The sequence below is a fragment of the Motacilla alba genome, chromosome 1, assembly GCF_015832195.1.
Source record: "Motacilla alba alba isolate MOTALB_02 chromosome 1, Motacilla_alba_V1.0_pri, whole genome shotgun sequence".
In the NCBI taxonomy this organism is placed as follows: domain Eukaryota; kingdom Metazoa; phylum Chordata; class Aves; order Passeriformes; family Motacillidae; genus Motacilla; species Motacilla alba.
The window spans coordinates 50,572,231-50,590,832 of NC_052016.1; the positions used below are offsets into that span (position 1 = coordinate 50,572,231).

General features: G+C 38.1%; 1 protein-coding gene across 6 annotated transcripts in view; it reads left to right on the forward strand.

Annotated features, from left to right (window-relative positions):
- GRIA4 (glutamate ionotropic receptor AMPA type subunit 4) overlaps positions 1-18,602 on the forward strand; it is a 217,182-nt gene that overhangs the window by 112,700 nt on the left and 85,880 nt on the right. For all 6 annotated transcript variants that reach the window (XR_005259076.1, XM_038154861.1, XM_038154846.1 and 3 more), the window contains exon 4: positions 13,986-14,170. Coding sequence is in view for 5 of the 6 variants with exons in the window: in XM_038154861.1 (XP_038010789.1) it covers positions 13,986-14,170 (185 nt within the window). In the remaining variant the exon portion in view is untranslated. The remainder of the gene's footprint in view (positions 1-13,985; positions 14,171-18,602) is intronic.

Below are 18,602 nucleotides of genomic sequence, written 5' to 3' on the forward strand. Positions count from 1 at the left end.
GGGGATGTGGGGAACAACACCACACGGAACGACATTGCAAATGTACACAATCCTCTCAACTGCAGCAAGGTTGTTTGGTGTAAATGTCCTGCAGTGTGTCAATATTGAGATTTTAGTCCTCCTATCATCTTCAGTGTTAACAGCTCAGCAGGGAAGCGCCTGCTGCTGCTGCTTATATCTGTGCAAATTGTCTCTTATGAAACCATCTCATAAGGGACATAGGCAAATGTCCAGTTTCTGTAATGGTGATGTTTGTTTATTTGCAATTAATTAGCCCAAGATTTGGCTCAGTGATTTGGAACCTGAGTTAGCAGGTAACTTTAGCAGGAGGAATGAGGTCACCCTGTCTTTTGTACTTTGGGACATTGTACTACGTACATCCCAGCCTGGAGTCACAGCACACAGCTGCCATGTGAGAGCTCCTTCAGGCTTCCACTGGGCATAATTCAATATCACAAGCAAAACCCAATGTGCTTAAGGAATTCTGTGCAATTTTACAGCTGTAGCCTGGTATCTTGGTGACACTTTAGGATCCTCAGCAAGGGAGCCGGGGTGATGCCCATTTTCTTCTACTCTGCTTCCAGAGAAAATGCCCACAAGGAATAATTGTGGCCCACTGCTCTTTTTGGAATAATGCTTCAAGGCTCTGGTTGAAAAGGTTGGATGTCACTGCTTCAAGCAAATTGGAAAATTCAAATCTACATTGTATCTCTTTAGGAAAATAAGACACTTGAGGTCATTTATAGCCTTTAAGATACTATACTGTGAAATAATATCTTGTCAATCACATTGTAAAGGGCAATGGAAGCACAAGCCAAAATACACTATTAGTGGGCAGCAGGTTTTCCTACAGTGGTTTTTGAGCAATAAGCATAGATCGTGTTGTTCCTGGCAGCAGTGTGTGAAGAAAGTTAAGTAGTACTGCTTTTTAAAATGGATTATCATCTGCTGTAGATTTTTAGAAATAGATTTTCATTTCCAATATATAGGTTTTAATTTCCAAGTACAGAAATGGGGACATCATAAAAAAAAATGATTGAAGTCAGATTTTTCTGGTTTTGCACTAGTACAACTAAAATTCAACCTTATTTACTATTTTATTTTCAACTTAAATTAAAATCTAAAATGCCAAATACATATTCTAGGACTTAAAAAGTCTCTTATATCCACTGAGCAGTTCCTACTTTCGCACTTCTCATTCCTTAGATACAGAAAGTCCCTCTGTAATGTTTTATTTTTCAGCTCTCTAAGTTTTTTCAGCCAATTCCCAACTCTTCCACAGCTTTTTTCAGATATTATTTTATAAATCAATTAGCCACCGAAGACAAGACTGCATTAAATGCTTCCCACTTTTCTGATAAATGTTGTTTGCACCATGCTGCAGAGTCATTGTCTTTTTCTGCCTTGGTGACTATTTTAGCCTAGTTTTCATACTGTGGGTTTGCTAGAGAGGTTTAGACTAAACCACCCAGGATGTGCTCAGTCCTAATGATCATGACACAGTGTACTCAGGGGCATTCAGTGACACTTGCAGAATTCCATGCTTTCTTGACCAGGAATACAGAGCAGGTATCTTGCTGCCCCTGCTGGTAACAGTTATGCAGATACCAAATTGTGCCTATTGTTTCTATTCATGGAGATGCCTAAATGGAAAAAACAACATCCATTTTTATTAAAGAGATGTTTCCACTCTTTTGAAACCTTCGTAATTTTTTCTCCTTGCAAGTCCAAGGCAGAAATGCTCACTTCTGCTCATTAAGACTTGGGATTACACCAGAGTGGGCTTTTCTGCAAATAAACAGCTGTTCAGGGGAAGGAAAATACCCAGTTCTAAAATGAACAAAGTTCTTAAGATCATTTGCTTTCAAAATGGTCAATGCAAGCGCCATTGCATAATGAAACGTCACAGGCACTTAACTTTTATGGAGCAGTTATTGACTGGTCACTGTGTTCATTTTCAGCCAAGGTCAGTTAAAACTAACCAAAGTCCAGATCAACATATATTTCATACTAGAAACTTGCCTGGATCTTATTCACAATTTTCTTCCCTGGTCTGTTTTCAGACAAGCCAGTCACAGCTTTCAATGTCTGTATTCTTTTACCTGTTAACTTTTCACTATACTTTGCCCATTTCCATGTTTCTCACTAAATGTCACTTCTACAGCTGAAATTTAGTTTGAATTGTTAAATATATTCATTCTACCAGAGCTTTGAACATGAGTTTATGATTACTTCTTGGCATATAGCTTGCCTTAGTGGGATGTAATAAATTAGTCTAATCATATGGTGAGGACTTACTTCATTCTGTGTTTGCTCCTGCTAGGAACTGAAATTGTCTCTGTAATTATATGCAAATCCCTTCACCAGACTAATCAAAGCAAACCTATGTGTAGCTGACCATCCTCCGCAAGAGAAGCATAAAAGTCACCTAACTTTTAATTCCACTTAAATGAAATGTTGTATTTTCTTATGTGAAATGTAGATACAAAATAGAAGAACAAAATTTAAAGCATGCCAGTAGCAGATACTGTGATAATTTTGCTGGTTGCTTTTAGTCCTGCTCTTTACATATACATAATATTATGTTAATAGCGTTCAATGTTCTCATTGAACCTGAGAAATAATAATATTGGGATTTTTCATTTTAAACATGGAGGACTGTCTTCTCCTCTGAAAAGTACATGAGACATATGATGGAGCGTTTTATGATATGCCTTCAAGAAGGTGGTTGTTTTCTTGTGCTGTATGACAAAGGATACTGGATGAACTAGCTCAGAATTATCCAAATTCAAATCAGTCAGAATTCCAGTTGAGATAAATTCTCCTGTAATTCTCTTATTCTAAGGCATGTTTTAAATATAGGCCTCAAATCATCTTGATTTGCTTCTTTGACCCCTGTCAAATATTTTAGCATTAATTTTTAAATGTGGACACCAAAAGGAGAATCAGCCATATAGGAGTAGTCCAGTGTTCTCTGTGAAGATCATATCATTGTCTTCCCTGCGTCTCTGTATGAGTATCTAGATGTTACATTAGCTGTCTTACAGCATTGCTGGAGAAGATCAGTTCTGTATATCAATGTCTGTGATAGCAGTGTTTGTGAAGACTCTCAAATGAGGCAAGGTTACTAAGTGCCTTTTGCTCTGCCCGCTTTTTCCAAAGGAGTACTGAAAAAAGTTAGAAGAGAGGAGGAAGCCAAAGCAATCAACAGTCTCTGCTCATTTCCCTTCTTTGAAATTTTTGTTATTTCTCTGCAGGCTTGTTTGCACAGGTTCACATAAAGCAGTTGCAGATATGCATACATACAGATGTATTTACTTGTTGTGTACATATATATGTACACTTGTAATGTCTTGGAATATTTAAAAGAACTTATTAAAATATCTTCTCATTTTCTTTGTTTTTTTTTCTTTTTTAATTGTAGGATTTGGGGATTTTTTAAGAAATTCAGATTCTGAGCCCTTTTCAGGGTTTAGTTGAGACTAATATTTGCAGTCCCTAAGATGAAGTGCCTGGCAGGTGCATTATTCAACATCGTAGAATTATAGAACCGTTTAGGTCAGAAAAACTTAAGATCAAGTCCAAACATTAACCCAGCACTGCTGTGCTCACCCCTAAGCCATGCACCCCACTGTCACTCTACATGTCATTTAAATGTCTTCCAGGTTAGTGACTCAACTCCTTCCCTGGGCAGCCCGTACAAGGGCTTGACAACCTTTTCATCAAGGAATGTTTCCTAATATCCAATCTAAATCTCCCCTGGTGCAACTTGAGGCTGTTTCCTCTTGTCCCTGTCACTTGTTACCTGGGAGAAGAGGCTGACCCCACCTGGCTACATCCTCCTTTCAGGCAGTTGCAGAGAGTGATGAGGTCCCCCCAAGCCTCCTTGTCTCCAGGCTGAACACCCCCAGCTCCCTCAGCTGCTCCTCACAGCACTTGTGCTCCACACCCTTCCCCAGCTCCGTTGCCCTTCCATGAACACGCTCCAGCCCCTCAATGTCTTTCTTGCAGTGAGGGGCCCAAAACTGAATTTGAAGCCAGGTAAGGGGAATGATCATTGTCATTACATTTCAATAAAAGCCACTATATTAAATCTTCAGATGTTTTGCAAGTTGCTGCTCCAGTTCAAGAAGAAGGAGCCTCATTTAATGCTGGTCTACATAAGAAAAGCACTGAATTAATTTTAGGAACTGGAAGAAAATCATAGATCTTTAGGATTATCTCCAAATTGGTTTTTGTTGGGGAAGCAATTAACTTCTAATAAATTTGTGGTCCGTGTGTCAGTTTAAAAGACATAGTAAGACTTATTTCAAACTCACTTCACACCAGTGGTAACCATAATCATAGCATTCAGATTTTAAGTCTTGATTTCCCAGGGTTATTACATTTTTTCTGAAAAAGGTAAATACTTCAAAACGTAGTTTTCAAAAACATCTTAAATGAAATTTAAAATCAGGAATAATTTGCCTGGGATCTATAAATAGAACTTATGGGAGGAGTAAGGTCCTAAATATTATTTGCTGTGTAGCTACCAGTAAATATGTATACGACCACAAATGCATAGAGATAGAATTAAGGTTGTGACTTCCTTCAAAAGAATGCTTGTTAATGTGAATGCCTGTTGTTTCAGTCTGAAGATTGTTCTTCCTATTTTCTCTCAGGCAGGTATTAGAAATGACACAGCTAATAGGCAGAGACTGCCAGGTATTTTATAGTAAAACACTACTTTTCTACAATCCCTATAGAAAGGAGGCAGAAGAGCTGACATTAAGATCTTCATTTAGTACGCACAGTCAGTTCTGTCCTAGGGCACAGATATCTTATTGAGGCAGATGCCTTATGGGGAAAAGCAGTACGTGACAATATAAAGACAGCAGCACAATATATTAACCAGAATATGTTAAGGTGCCACTAATTTGAAGATATACCAGCTCTTGAGAGCTTTAGCTCACGGTGCTAATATCCTTTGACATGGTTCTTTAGGATGTTATTTACACAAACATCTTGTACATTTGTATACCATTACAGGGCAGAGTAAATCCTGTTAAATTGAGACTAGAGAGGTAAATTGTTGGCAAGCTAGCAATTTCTGGAAAGTAGCTATGCCTGAATGAAGATATTGTGCAAGAAGTATAATTTATTAGTATCAGTCTTACAAACTATAGGTTTTAGTGAAAGAATTTTGGCAAAAGGTAATAAGGTAAATATTTGAACTTATTTTATTTTCTTCCAAAGTGGATTCATTTTTTCCTCTTTTCTACCCCTTCATTAAAAATACTGATACACATTAGCCCTAATGACTGTCCCAAGATGGCATATCAGATAATTGGTTATTTATAGAGACTACATAGATGTTCTGACAGGGTAAGCATAACACATGCTTCTTTTTTTTTATCCCTCTCTTTTGTTCCACTTGTTAGCTCAGTTGCTGGGGGGTTTTAGGTAATAGTTTGTAAGTCTTGATAACACTGTGATTACATGCAGTTTCTAATTAAGCATTTAAAGTTCTGTAGTAAAAATTTGCTAAAATTTGTTAAGAAAGTGTCTCCTTGCTGCTTGTAAACTGCAGAGGAGCCAGTGACCTCTCACCTGAGCCAGTTGTAGCTGAAGCCTATGGCATAACTAAAAATAGACAAATGAAAGCAAATAATACATAATATGCTAACAAGGTACAAATATTTGGTTTTGGCATTTATCTGCAAGTACCTTTGGATGTTTTCATCTCCATGCATCCTTCTCATAAGAAAGATTATGGGCCTGCAACGTTATTTTGAAGGCATTTAGTGAAATGGGAAGGGTAGGGGCATCTGAAAACTGTGAAAGCCCAACCAAAACTATAAGATTGGCTTAAAAAGCAGGGCTTTTCTTCAGTCCCTCTCAAGTTCCCAGTTATCTCTATCACTTGGCACTTTGATGAGACACCTTTACAGTGTTTTTCATATGAAGGCTGCAGACTCTGAAATGCAAAGAAGGGGAAAAAATCTTGCTGCTGAGTGGGTGTAGCATTAATGGGACCTGACATAGCTTGAATCTTTGATCATGAATTCCCGTTGTGGTATAAGCCAAACCTCCTCCCATATGCTCCCTGAAAGCACATTTCTTAGGCTATGTTGTTCCACTTAAGACTTTTTTTTAAAAAAAAAGTACTGGTTGTAATATATTGACAGCATTTTCTTGTAGCTTTGGGTTGTCCTCAGGAAAGAAGGATTATTAAATACTGCAGATGCAGCTGCACAGGTACCAGTCTCAAAAGGATTAAGGGGGAGAATGGCAGTAAGTCTGACCATACACTATTGCAGGATCTTGTTTTGAAGGTGTCTCTCAAACACCAAGAAAATATTCAAGGTCATAGTCGTCAGGGAGACAAGAAGCATGATCTCAAAGGTAGTTTCCTTTATCATTAAATATTCCAAAATATTTGAAACAAAAATACAATAGAAGAGATGGCTAAATTGGATCCATTATTTACTCAGTTTTGGTTCAGAACCATGTGTAGTAAAATTGTCCTGATCATTGACAGTATAGATGGCTTAATTCACAACCTACATCTCAGTCAAACTCTTTGAAAGTAGACAGAATTTGGAAAGCTAAGTAAGCCCAAACATGGACTTCTCAAAAACAGATTATGTAAGATAAAGAAACTGTCATTCTACTGCAAAATGATTCTGTTTTCTAGACATTGGAAAAAAATTATATATCTCATTCTAAGGCAAGTATTTACATTTCCATGAAATTTTGCTTGATGAGTGAATTGGGATTGCATGGCAGGGGTTTGGCAGGGGGGGTCTACAGGCTTCTGTGAAAAGCTGCCAGAAGTTTGCCCCTGATAGAGCCAAAGCCAGCTGGGTCCAAGATAGACCTGCCACAGGCCAGAGCCAAGCTCATCCCCGATGGTGGTAGCACCTCTAGGATAATGTGTTTAAGACGGGGAAAAAGAGATAGAAGTGAGAATATGGGAGAGAAAGAGCTCTGCAGATGCCAGTGTCAGTGCAGAAGGAGTAGAATGCTCTCCAGGCCCCAGAGCTGAGGTTCCCCTGCAGCCCATGGTACAGACCGTGGTGAGGCATCTGCATCCCTGCAGCCCATGGAGGTCCACAGTGGAGCAGATTATAGAATTGTAGATGGTTTGGGTTGGAAGAGACCTTAAATGTCACCCAGTTCAAACACCCCTGCCACAGACAGGGAGCCTTCCACTAGACCAGATTGCTCAGACCCCTATGCAGCCTGGCCTTGAACACTGCCAGGGATGGGGCATCCACAGCTTCTCTGGGCAAGAATAACCTTTCACAGCCATATGCATAGTTGAAGAAAAGGGAGGTAGAGGGAAGGTATTAAAAGATTTTATTCCCCCATTATTCTACTCTGATTTGATTGGCAACAAATTAATTTTCCCAAGTTGAGACTGTTTTGCCCACAACAGTAATTGCTGATTGATGTCTCCCTTTCTTTGTCTCGACTCACATTTTCCCTCATCCCATCCAGTTGAGGAGTGAGTGTGATAGAAGGCTTGGTGAGCACCCAGCATCCAACCAAGGTCAACCCATGGCAATGGGCTAAAGAAATTTTTTCTTGATGAAATTTGTAGAAGACCTATCAAACACTGATCACACTCAAATTCAGAAAGAAGTATATGAGATTCACTGTCAAATAAAGAGGTATTAAATATTGATCCATTCTGGTAGCAGGGGTTTTTTTCTAGTGTCTTTGTTAATGATTTGTATGAAGAAATATATAATGCATTTGCTAAGCTTGAAGAGGATGAAAATTTAAGAGGACTGTGTGTACTCTGGAATACATTTTTTGAATACATCACATTTTTACCAATGTACTTCAGGAAAAACTTGGATCAATTGCAATATATCCAGAGGAAAGCAAGGAAAATTGTCAGAATTGAGACTAAAACATTTTCCACAAGGAAAAACCGAGAGAATCATGTTTCAGAAACAGAAGTGCTGATAAAAAAGAAATGTAACAACAGTCTTCAGTTACACAAAGGATTGCTTTAAGGAAGAAGGGAACAAACTGTTCTCCAGGCCCACTAGAGATAGGACAAGAATGAGGGCTTTAAATTATGCCAGGGGAGACTTCGATTAGACTTTAGAAAACATCTCCTAATGATAAGGATAATTAAGCAGTGAATATATTACCTAGGATGTGACTGAATCCTCTTTAGAGATTTTTAAGGACAAAGCAAGATATCTGTTTAGAATTTTTTAAATATACTTTATATGTTGTGTTTTTGGAGGGTTAGAGAGGAATAGATGGAACTATTTCTTGAGTTCCCTGTCTTACTTTTCAGGAATCTCTGCATCATTTCTGTGAATCAGACCCAAGAAGGACTCAGAACACACCTGTAGTTCTAGCTTCCACTCTGTCATAGGAATTGGCCAGTTTCTATGCACTTTTTGTTAAAAGTTCTGTCTCCAGCTCACACTATAGAAAAAAATCAGGGGTGCAAGTGATTTTATTTAATTCTGGAATTTCTATGCTGACCAAAATTTGAAACAAAACTGTATGTTATTAAAAAGGTAATAGGCACAACAAGGAAAAAAATAAATAGGCGTGAGTTTGAGTGCTTGTAGTTATTGGTGAAATGTATGCTCATGCATCACTCATACTGTAAATTTCTTGTATGGTTTTCATCACTGTATTTTCTGGATTCATCTCGATGAGATTTGGCCAGATAAAATAAATGGTAGATATTTTCACTACGCCTCATATCCAAACTCCTTCAGCATTCATTGAAGAAAAAGCATCTTTGAGATAGATATCTAAGACTAAAAAAATGGGGGTTTTTATGGGTCACATGTCTCTCCTTTGAAAGCTTGGATGATTGTCTTAGACAACTACTCTATAAACAGCTGGAATTAAGCAACATGAATCCAGTCCTGAATTTTGAATATATTGGCTTATCCTTACCAAATGATTTATTTGTCATTCTTCACTTCTGCTATGTGTTGAATTTATAAAAAACTCACCCTAATATTGATTCCTGTAGTTGGAAGTAGCTTTCATAAAGTAGCTCCACCAGTGTATGGGGCTTTCGGAATCATTGTAAACCTTGGGAATGAGATTTATTCCTATTTGAAAATTAACTGGCCCTGAAAGAGAAACAAATGAATTTGCATTTCAATAACGTGCAGCATATGAGCCCATATAAGGCCATCTTTGGAAAAGGTCAATGTTTGTCAGAGATGTTCTCTGTTCCTGGGGTCATAACACATACATTACATATGTTGTTTCCAAGTTTACTAACCTGTTGACTTACTAATTCAGGATTGTTAGTCCGCTAACCATAGCAAAATACAGTTGTAATATGTAAACATTGCATCATCTTCATTGTAGAAAATTAGTAATAAGTTACTGGACAAAAGTTCCAAAATAAGAATTATTACTGGGGTGCTACTGTTTGGAGCAAACAGCCACTTTGCTGTCTGTGTCCTGGCAAGCCCATCAGGAATGATTGCTTGTGCTTAGAGGGTGGGGAAACAGTTTCCCAGAAGAAAAGAGCTGCTGGAAGAAGAAGGTTATTGAAATTTATTATATCACTGTAATTGATCACTGAACTATTTTCTGGTGAAAGCAAGCAAGCAGGAAAAAAAAAAAAAAAAAAAAAAGAAAACAAAAAAAGGAGCAAAAAAGGAAAGACCTGCATTCCAACAGAAAAAATAAGTCAAGATGGTAATCCTAGATCTCCAGTTTATTCTGAACATGCTGAAGAGATATAGATATCAAATTTTACTTTTATTTAAACTGAAATAAATCAAATCATATCCTGCTGAAATGAAATTTGTTAGAGGAAAGCCTAGCTGAAGACAAATAAAAAAGTCTGAAAGGTAACCTAAATTTTAAAATCAAAAATATTTCTCATGATTTCAGCTACTTGGGTAGAGGAAGGTTGTGTATAGGCTCCAATTACAGTGAGTAGGAGGAATTCCGGACTGCAAAATTGCCCATTTTACACACTTTGGTCTCCAGAAGATATCTGACTCTGAAGAAGTATTAATATCTCTACAGCACCAGGTGCACGTATGCTATATTTTCCTATGGCTGATCCATTTTTTGATGAAAAAATGCCAGTGGGCTGTGGAATGAGGGAAGAAGGCTTTAAAATCTGAGATTTTGTTTGTAATATATTTAACTGTAGTATCGAACCCAATGCATGGATTTCTTGCAGTACGCATCTCCATCTGTCATTTTACAGGAAACAAATAGAGTAAAGTTTAATTTTCATGGGGGTGGAAGCTGGGGTGGGCAGGATCATGAGTTTTTTTCTCAGCATTAGGAATGTGTGTTATCTTTTGGGAACAAACAAACAAAAAAAAAAAAAGAAAAAAAAGAAAAAAAAAAAAAGAAAAGAAAACAGCAGTATGATAGGTCATCACAATTCTACCTGACCTGAGAACAGAAATGCAAGGAGGGAAGGGATCAAGAAAAAAAAAATCTTTGCAGACTTGTCCTTTTGCTGTTTTGGTTCCAGTATATTGAGGTGGCATTGGTATTACTAGTCCTTGAGCAGTTGTTAATAGTGTCTACATTAAAGCAATGACTTATAAAAATCAGTTGGCAGACTTCTCCTCACAGGTCATTTGAGGAAAATTCCCCGGAATACAGTCCCACAAAGAGGAAAAAAGAAGTCCTTCTTGCATATAATATCCTTGCATTTGGGAAGGACTTAGTTGAGCTTTCAGGAAGTTCTGTTGTTGTTTTATTTAGTTCATAGGTTAGTTACTTGAAAAAAAAAGGCAAGTTCCATCAAGAGCCAGGAACTCTTAATACATTTCCAGGCTTCAAAGTTATGCTTGGCCACAACCATTTGTCTTTTTTTAATAAATGAGTTGTCTGCATTTCAAGGTTGAATTAGTTGATGAGGAAGGGTTACTTTAAAAATTTGTGAGAGAACTTAGCTTACTTTTATATATTGGCATAGTCCTAAACATTTTATTAAATAATAGTGTTTAGAAAGAATATGTTTGTGCAGCTCAGCTGATATGAGCTAGCCTAGGGATTTTTTTGTTTACTTGTATGTAACAAATAGTGTTTCACAATAAATGGGAGGGAATGTACTCCAGAAAATGTCTGTAGCATAACTGAGGATAAACAGCAGGTAAACAGAGAATAAATACCTTTTAGCTGACAGCTATAATATTCATGTCTGCTGTCTTTACTTGTTCAAACATCTTTCTAAAGATTAGGAATTATGCTTGAATAGAAATGCAGCATTCAGTTTCTGAGAATTATCCCAGGTTAGTTTCAGAGGTTTTTGCCTTATAAAATGTTTGCAGAAATTAATTTTATTTCTTTGTCAGCTGTAGCCAATTATTTTGGAGAAATAAGCATTCTCCGCAGCATGTCTAATTTTTATCCAACTGAGCCTGTGAATGCCTTTATTCATTCTGTTTAAACTTCATCCCTGTCAGTCTGTTATATTAAAAATTGTTCCTCCACACTGAATGGATGACCATGCCACTGATGACTTGCACAGGGATTCTGAACTCTTCTGATGTAGAATATTGCACATATCCACTCAGTACTGTTTAGCTGTGTTGTGCCTACATGTGAAAACCCTCATCTGAGTGCCAGCTACTGACAAGAAGCTGCAAAAGCTTCAAATACCTAAATTAAGGCGGTTGCTAATGAAATGTGGCAAGTGAAACCTTGATCCAAGATAGAAGAAAAGGTTTCCTATGTGTTTGTCTGATATTTGTCATGCTTTGTGCTGGAATAAATTACCAGTTTGATCCAAACACATCTTAGTGAAGTTGTCCAAATGAAATAAGAAAGGAAGGAGGGAATGTCAATTTCTGTTTCAAACACTATTCATTCTGAATCAAAGAAAATGTTAATTAGTGTCAGGAAGCTGAATTAAGTAAATGTTGACTGCCTTGGTAGCACAGATCAAGTCAAAGTTACAGTGTTAAGTGAAGCAGGAACCCCTGTAACATTGAAGTGGTTTTAATATATGTCTATATATGGAAATGAATAGGAAATTAAGCAAGAAATACAATGCTTGGGAAAGAATCTCGTCATGATTTGCAGAGATAATTACAGGCAAAAAGGAGATTGAATATAGCAACAGGAAAAGCAGAATAATTATGCAGCAATTAACAGGAAAGCTGATGGTTCTTTGAAAAAAAATAACAGGCATTGGGTTAAAAATATATGCTGAGTGCAGAAATGTTTTAATACTTGATACATTGAGTATTTGAATTCATTTCCTGCAATAAAATTCTGTTTCATAAAATAAATGTCTCATTTATATTAAAAAATATGTTCTGCATTTTATGTTTTTATTATATATGTTAGTATTTTTAGCTAAAATATGTCATCTGAGTTGGGGGGAAAAACCTAATAAATGTTCATTTTGAAGTACTGGTGCATAATGTCATAAAAGATAAGAAAATTTATATTTTAACTTAATATTTCAAAGACTGCAAATGTTATAGGAACCAGTAGAAAAATAGCTACCCCTGATTTGCAAGATTAGTTGCTCATGTGTCAAAATCGTCACATTCTAATAACACTGTTGTCTAGTTTTATTTGACTGGAGGCAAACTGAGATTTCTGTTGTGTTGTAGGTCTTCTGCTAATTAGTTAGTTAGCAACCACACACTCAAAAGTGCTCTTTCTGGAATGTAGCTTACTAAGATTCTTCTTGAAATCTGTGGGGATATGTCATAGTTCTTCTACGGGGAACCTGCAATGCAGTGCCATCTTTAAGTGCATTAAAATGACACCTGAGGGTCTCTGCACTCAGGCATGGGACAGTCTTGTTGAAGAGAGAAAGAGGCTGCCACTGGGTAACCACATCACTAAGGAAGATTTTTAAGAGGTGAAATCTTTCATTTAAAGCTAGAGGGGAAATTCTGCCAGCTAATGAGTTAAAAGCCACAATCCTGTTGTGGTTCTAGACAGGAAGAGCTTCTCTGAATTGTGTCATTTTTATGAATGTGTTATTGAGAATCATATCCGTCCTTCTGTTCTTTTTGTCCTTTTTAAACATCAACTCTGAGTGTGAGGTGTACAATCTTCATTGCTTTAAACAAATTCCCTACTTATTCGGGATGAAAAATAGAATAATACATGCTTCCTGCTTCATGGGTTGGTTCAGCAAGTCAAGATGAGGTTTGCAAGCTCTCCTAAGTCATGTCATAAGCTCCCCTGCTGCCTCTGTACTACACATACCCAGTGAAAAAAGAAAAAAAAAGAGCAGGAAGAAGGTGAAGGGCTAGTGGTCCAGGGCAGCCTGGGACTTCCCTGCAGGTTCAGGGGGAGACCTCTGACAGGACACTGCCATTCCCATCTGTGAATGGCCTCAAAGACAACATGGAGGGCATCAAATACAGGTACTGATACAGAGCAATAATCCTGCCAGTAGTAACAGTTAATGCTTCTCTGGTGCCCTTCATTCAGTGACCTCTAATCTCTTTGCATACATTGATTCAAGCTGTATGGAAGCTCTGAAATAGTTCAATATAATTTCTATTTATACATCTATACTGGCATATAATTTATATGTATAATTAAATTAAACAAAGAATTCTCACTAGGAAGCACTAGAAGCTGCTTGGATTAAGTGTTGTTATTAAAAAAGAAATCCAAACCAAAGCATTTGAATGCTTTTGTGGTATGCAAATACTTCTGCTGAATGAGTAGGCTCAGATTTTTCCTTTGCTGTGTCCGGATACAGAAACTGTGCAAAACTAATCTGAGAATCTGAATGCTTGAGTGGAAGAGTTTGTGTGTATGAATCATACAAAGATTATCCATAATGCTCAGCATTCTGATCACTCCCAGTGATTGGAAATTTTATTAATTGCGTATTGTATGCTGATCATGACAAGCAGCATAGGTAGGATTCAAATATTCTCTTATTCCCTTCCCTGCAGGAGCATATGTTATGAGACGTAATATTGATTAAGGACAATTCCTATTCAAAAACCGCAATGATTGCGTTACTAGTGTAATGTATCCTTCTTTTTTAGGTTATTCAATACTTCAAGCAATTATGGAAAAAGCAGGACAAAATAGCTGGCAAGTCAGTGCCATCTGTGTGGAGAATTTTAACGATGCCAGCTACAGGCGGCTTTTAGAAGATCTGGACCGAAGGCAAGAAAAGAAATTTGTAATAGACTGTGAAATAGAGAGGCTTCAGAATCTCTTAGAACAGGTAACACCTGCTTTTAATGTTACTGTAAACACGTTACTGAAACTCCAGATGAGATTGCATTTTGTTTATTTTGTCAACGGAAATGAAATTGATTCTTTTAATTTATTTTTTTTACTGCATCGGCCTATATTTGCATGTCCACTTGCCTGTTCTGCTCTCTTTTCATCTACACTAGCTGTCTTAGCAGCTGGCATATCAGGCAGGGAGCCTCTCCTTTCCCCCTCAGGACCTTGGTGGTAAAAGGTGCCAGCAGTCAGGGCAGCTGCACATTTGGTCCCACTTCCCAGCACCTCCCTGCCTGATGCCTCCTGCATCAGAGTCAGAGGGCTGCTGGAACAACATGGTGTTGTTGAATTGCCAGTGTGTTCATAGTCTGTACCCTAATGCGGGTAAAGCTCTGCTTCGTTTGAGGGGCGGGGAGAAATCTATTTTAAATCCATTATTCTTTCTATTTGCCAAATAGCATAGGTCATGTATTTCTAGCCATAAAAATATTTAAAATTATTGTTATAAATACTTAAACTGATAGTTTTATCACCTTAGCAGGGTAGTTAGGAACATGAAGAGCAGTGAATAAAAGTGCTATTGAACTGGGAAGAGAGGTCAGGTTCTTTCCATCACTCATCCATGGAAACATGCTGCTGGGGAAAAAAAATAGTGGGTCAGACAGACTGGCTTTCACCGGGTATTATCTATACCAGTGTGCAAAGTGAATATCAAACCATGCTGCCCTGATATGGCAAATCTATCTCTAGATAGTGTTTATGTGTAAGCTGTTTCTTAAATAATGGAAAAAATTAAATGACGCTTTAAAAGAAAAATTTTACCAAACGACAAGAAAATAACTTACAGTTAACTATCTGCATCTGTTGTGATCCCACATATTACATTTCTGTGGTGCAAGTTCACTGTTCAGTGCGTCCTGCTGCTGCAGGAATTGCAGGGAATGAATGCCATCTGCTGGTGCTGGACTCTGCCACCACTCTGCTTCTCTTGGTTAATGCGTTAGAGAATTTTGAAGATTTTATTGCAAACCCGTTCATAATGCATCTGCTTCTGAAGTCACTGAAAATGAAATGTCATTTTTCATACAGAAATTCATAAAATAGTACTCATAAATGCATAAAATAGTACTCAATGTCATAAATACATCAATTTTGCTTTCACTGGCAGAAGGTAAAGAGAGAAACTGAAAATTAATAGTGAGGCTGACATAACAAGAACTTTTTCTATTACTATTGCCAAGAACAGACAATGCTATATACTCATTTGGCCATTATATCTTTCTTTATTCTGAATGCCATTATGTTTTAACACATACTTTCTACAGCTTATAATGAAATCCTCCCCCAGTTCAGCCTACATTGTAGTAGAACAGAACATCCATGTGAGGGTCTTCTAAATTACATTCAGAAAAACAATTTCTCCCTCACTTCTGTGTGTGCACATGATGCTACCTGATTTCTTTTACATGGCATGCAAAAGTGATATAGAAAAAGTATGCTCTGTTACCACAAGTCTTGAAGTACACCCACCATCCTGCGTAGGTGTTCCTACTGGCTATCCACACTATCCACTCAGTTGCAAAGGAAAATGAAGTCACTGAGCACATGTTTGGATCTCACTGATCTCACATGTACATTTTATTTTCATCCCGGAGCCGCTACCTATTTTCCTTCTAAATTGGCAGCTGCATAGTCCGTTCACACAGGTCTGGATTTTGCATGCCTAAAATAGGTAACTAATGCAAGCATGCTAAGAAATAAAAATGGAGTTTGTGGCCCCAACAGGCTGAATCAGACATGGAGAATTTGTCTCACACTTCCACAGGACAAGCCTTAAAGCTAATTGAGTTTTTTCATTAACTGCACAGGGAGAGTTGAGGGTAGGAGTTAACACCTTACATGCAGCATACTTTTATTGCTTTTAGGAAGTGATTTATCTGGCTACTGTCTAATTTTGAGTGGGATAAATTTTACCTAGGAAGTGAACTAGAACTTTACCTAGAAATTTTTTATTTTCACTTTTGCTTATGTTATTTGCTCCTAAGTGTAAAATCTTTGCCCTAAATCCATGCTACTGAAGTGAAAGAAACTGGCTCGTGAGCTTACAGATTTTTTTATTCTCTCAGTAGTCACTACCTATACATATCTATATTTGCATGACCTAATTAAATTTGAAGTCATGTATTATGTTAATTCCCTTCTTTCCCAATATGCCAGGAGATTCTCTCCATCCTTCTAAAGTACCATCACTGTAAAAGCAGGAATGGCATTACAGCCAAGCTAGAGAAAGTATGCAGGACAGCTACAGCTTTACTCTCCCCTGTGAAGGTTCTGGTCTTCCTAGACAGGCTGATCTACAAATGAGCCTGAGGTGCTGGAATGGGGTTCTAATATGACCCTCAAAGACCAAATGCTGCTTTGAGGATGGGCAGTCAGAAGCAGACTCAGAAACAAAACCTTTCATTTTCAAAAAATAGGAATGAAGAAATTAGCAAGAAGAAATTGGCAAAAAGAAATTAGACTAACGTAGAAAATGCAAAATAACAGCTATTTTCAAATATCACCCATTGACTTTTTCCCTTTCTTTGGGGGCTTTAATAACCTGTAGCAGACAGGTAAGGTGGCTTCACAGATGGACTAAAAGTTGGCGTGTTCTTCCCTGCATACACCGAGGAATTGATTAAGCTTCAGTGAGTCTAATTAACTCAACTTCTTTCCTGCCTAGTTCTCCTGTAATTGAGAGCCTAAGTTGTGACTATACTGTAATACTTTGCAATGTACAAGTAAATGTTCTGCAGAACATTTAGGAAAAGTAATTAAATCTCAGTAATGAGACCATAACTCAAAGTGCTTTGCCCTTAAATCTACGCTAATGAAGGGAGGGTTACTGGCTTGTGGGCTTGTGGGTTTCTTCTCAACTGACTGCCCATGTACATACACATTCACACTTCTCATGACTGTGTATCTCAAGCAGTGAAGACTGGAGGCTTTTCCACTGGCTGTGTTGTAGAAGTGAGCTAATGTGCTCCTCCCTACCCATGCCTGCTGTCCACTTAACTGCTCTGGTGTTTTCTGCTTGCTGTCCTCTTTACCAGCCAGCAGAGAAAAACAGCACCTTGCTGTTTCCTCACTTCTTGTACAACTTTATTTTCACCATTTCCTATTTCCTTTTGTCTCCTATATTTCTTAGTTTATTAGTCTTTCTCATATATTTTATCCTCTCCATGTACATCGGTGTGTGTGTAAAAGCTACCCTCCCCACACTCTATATCTGGGACTTGTCTTCACAGAAAAGTTCTCTCCTGGAGCCCATTGATGTATCTGAATTCCAGACTCCCCCCATGCACAACCCAGGATGTGCATTTTTTTTATCATGAGATCTTCCTTTTAGGTTTTAAGTAGCTGTGATGATTTGGGCAGGGCCAAGTCTATATTACTATTTATGGTGAAATACAGAGAAATGGGGTTAAATTTTCAGATTCCCGTTCTACAAAGGGACAGTAGGGCTGCCATTACATTAAATCCAGGAGATGGATTCAGCCTGCACTCAAGGGTTTGTGTATGACTTGCTTGGATTGCTCCCTCTTGTCTTCATCTCAGCAAAGGTTTCGGATCTTACCTCTCAAGGATATTCTGAGACTGTGATGGTTTTCTTAATAAACCTGGGCTCCTCTTCTCTAGTCTTGTTCACCCACTCAAGACTGACTTGGAGGTATTTGGGAATATATTGCTTGGTTTTGGTGCTAGTGCCCATTGGCATGGCTAAGCTCAATTTCCTGTTTAAACACAACACTGAAGCAAGGCATCCATTTCTGCACACATGAAAGCGTTGCTGCCTCTATGATCAGTAAGAGAGACAGTGTTTTCAGCCTGAGTCAGCAGATCTCCACCTACACTTGATCATCTGCTGTAACTTAAGCTTACCAAAATAATTTTAGATCCTTTTCATCCTTTATTCTCAGGATGGTGAAAGAACACCTTACCTTCTTAACAGCTTAGAACAACCACAACCAGGAAGACCTTTTTGTTACCTGGAAGAGATACTCATCCTTTACGCTCCTCTGGCGGACCTTACTGTCCTGCATCCTGGGCTCTAAAAGACACCACACAAACACCAAGACTATTGCCAGAAGTGTTTTGTTTACTTGGCCACTTTAAGTGATGCACATGATTTGCCTTTGAGAAGGGGAAGCAAGCCTGCGCCCATTTTATTGACCAGTGTACTCCTGGTGTATGGCTGGGGGTGGTGTGGGTCTAGGCATGGGCTGTTCCCTCCTTATGGCCTCTCAGGGCAGCCTTGGAAGTGCTGCTGCTTGGGGCAGACCCATAGTCTGTAGCACAAGAGGATTCAGTGTTTGACATGACCACTGCTGATCACCTGCAGAAATAAGCCCAAACTGGTGTGTTTCACTGCTGAGCAGGAGCCA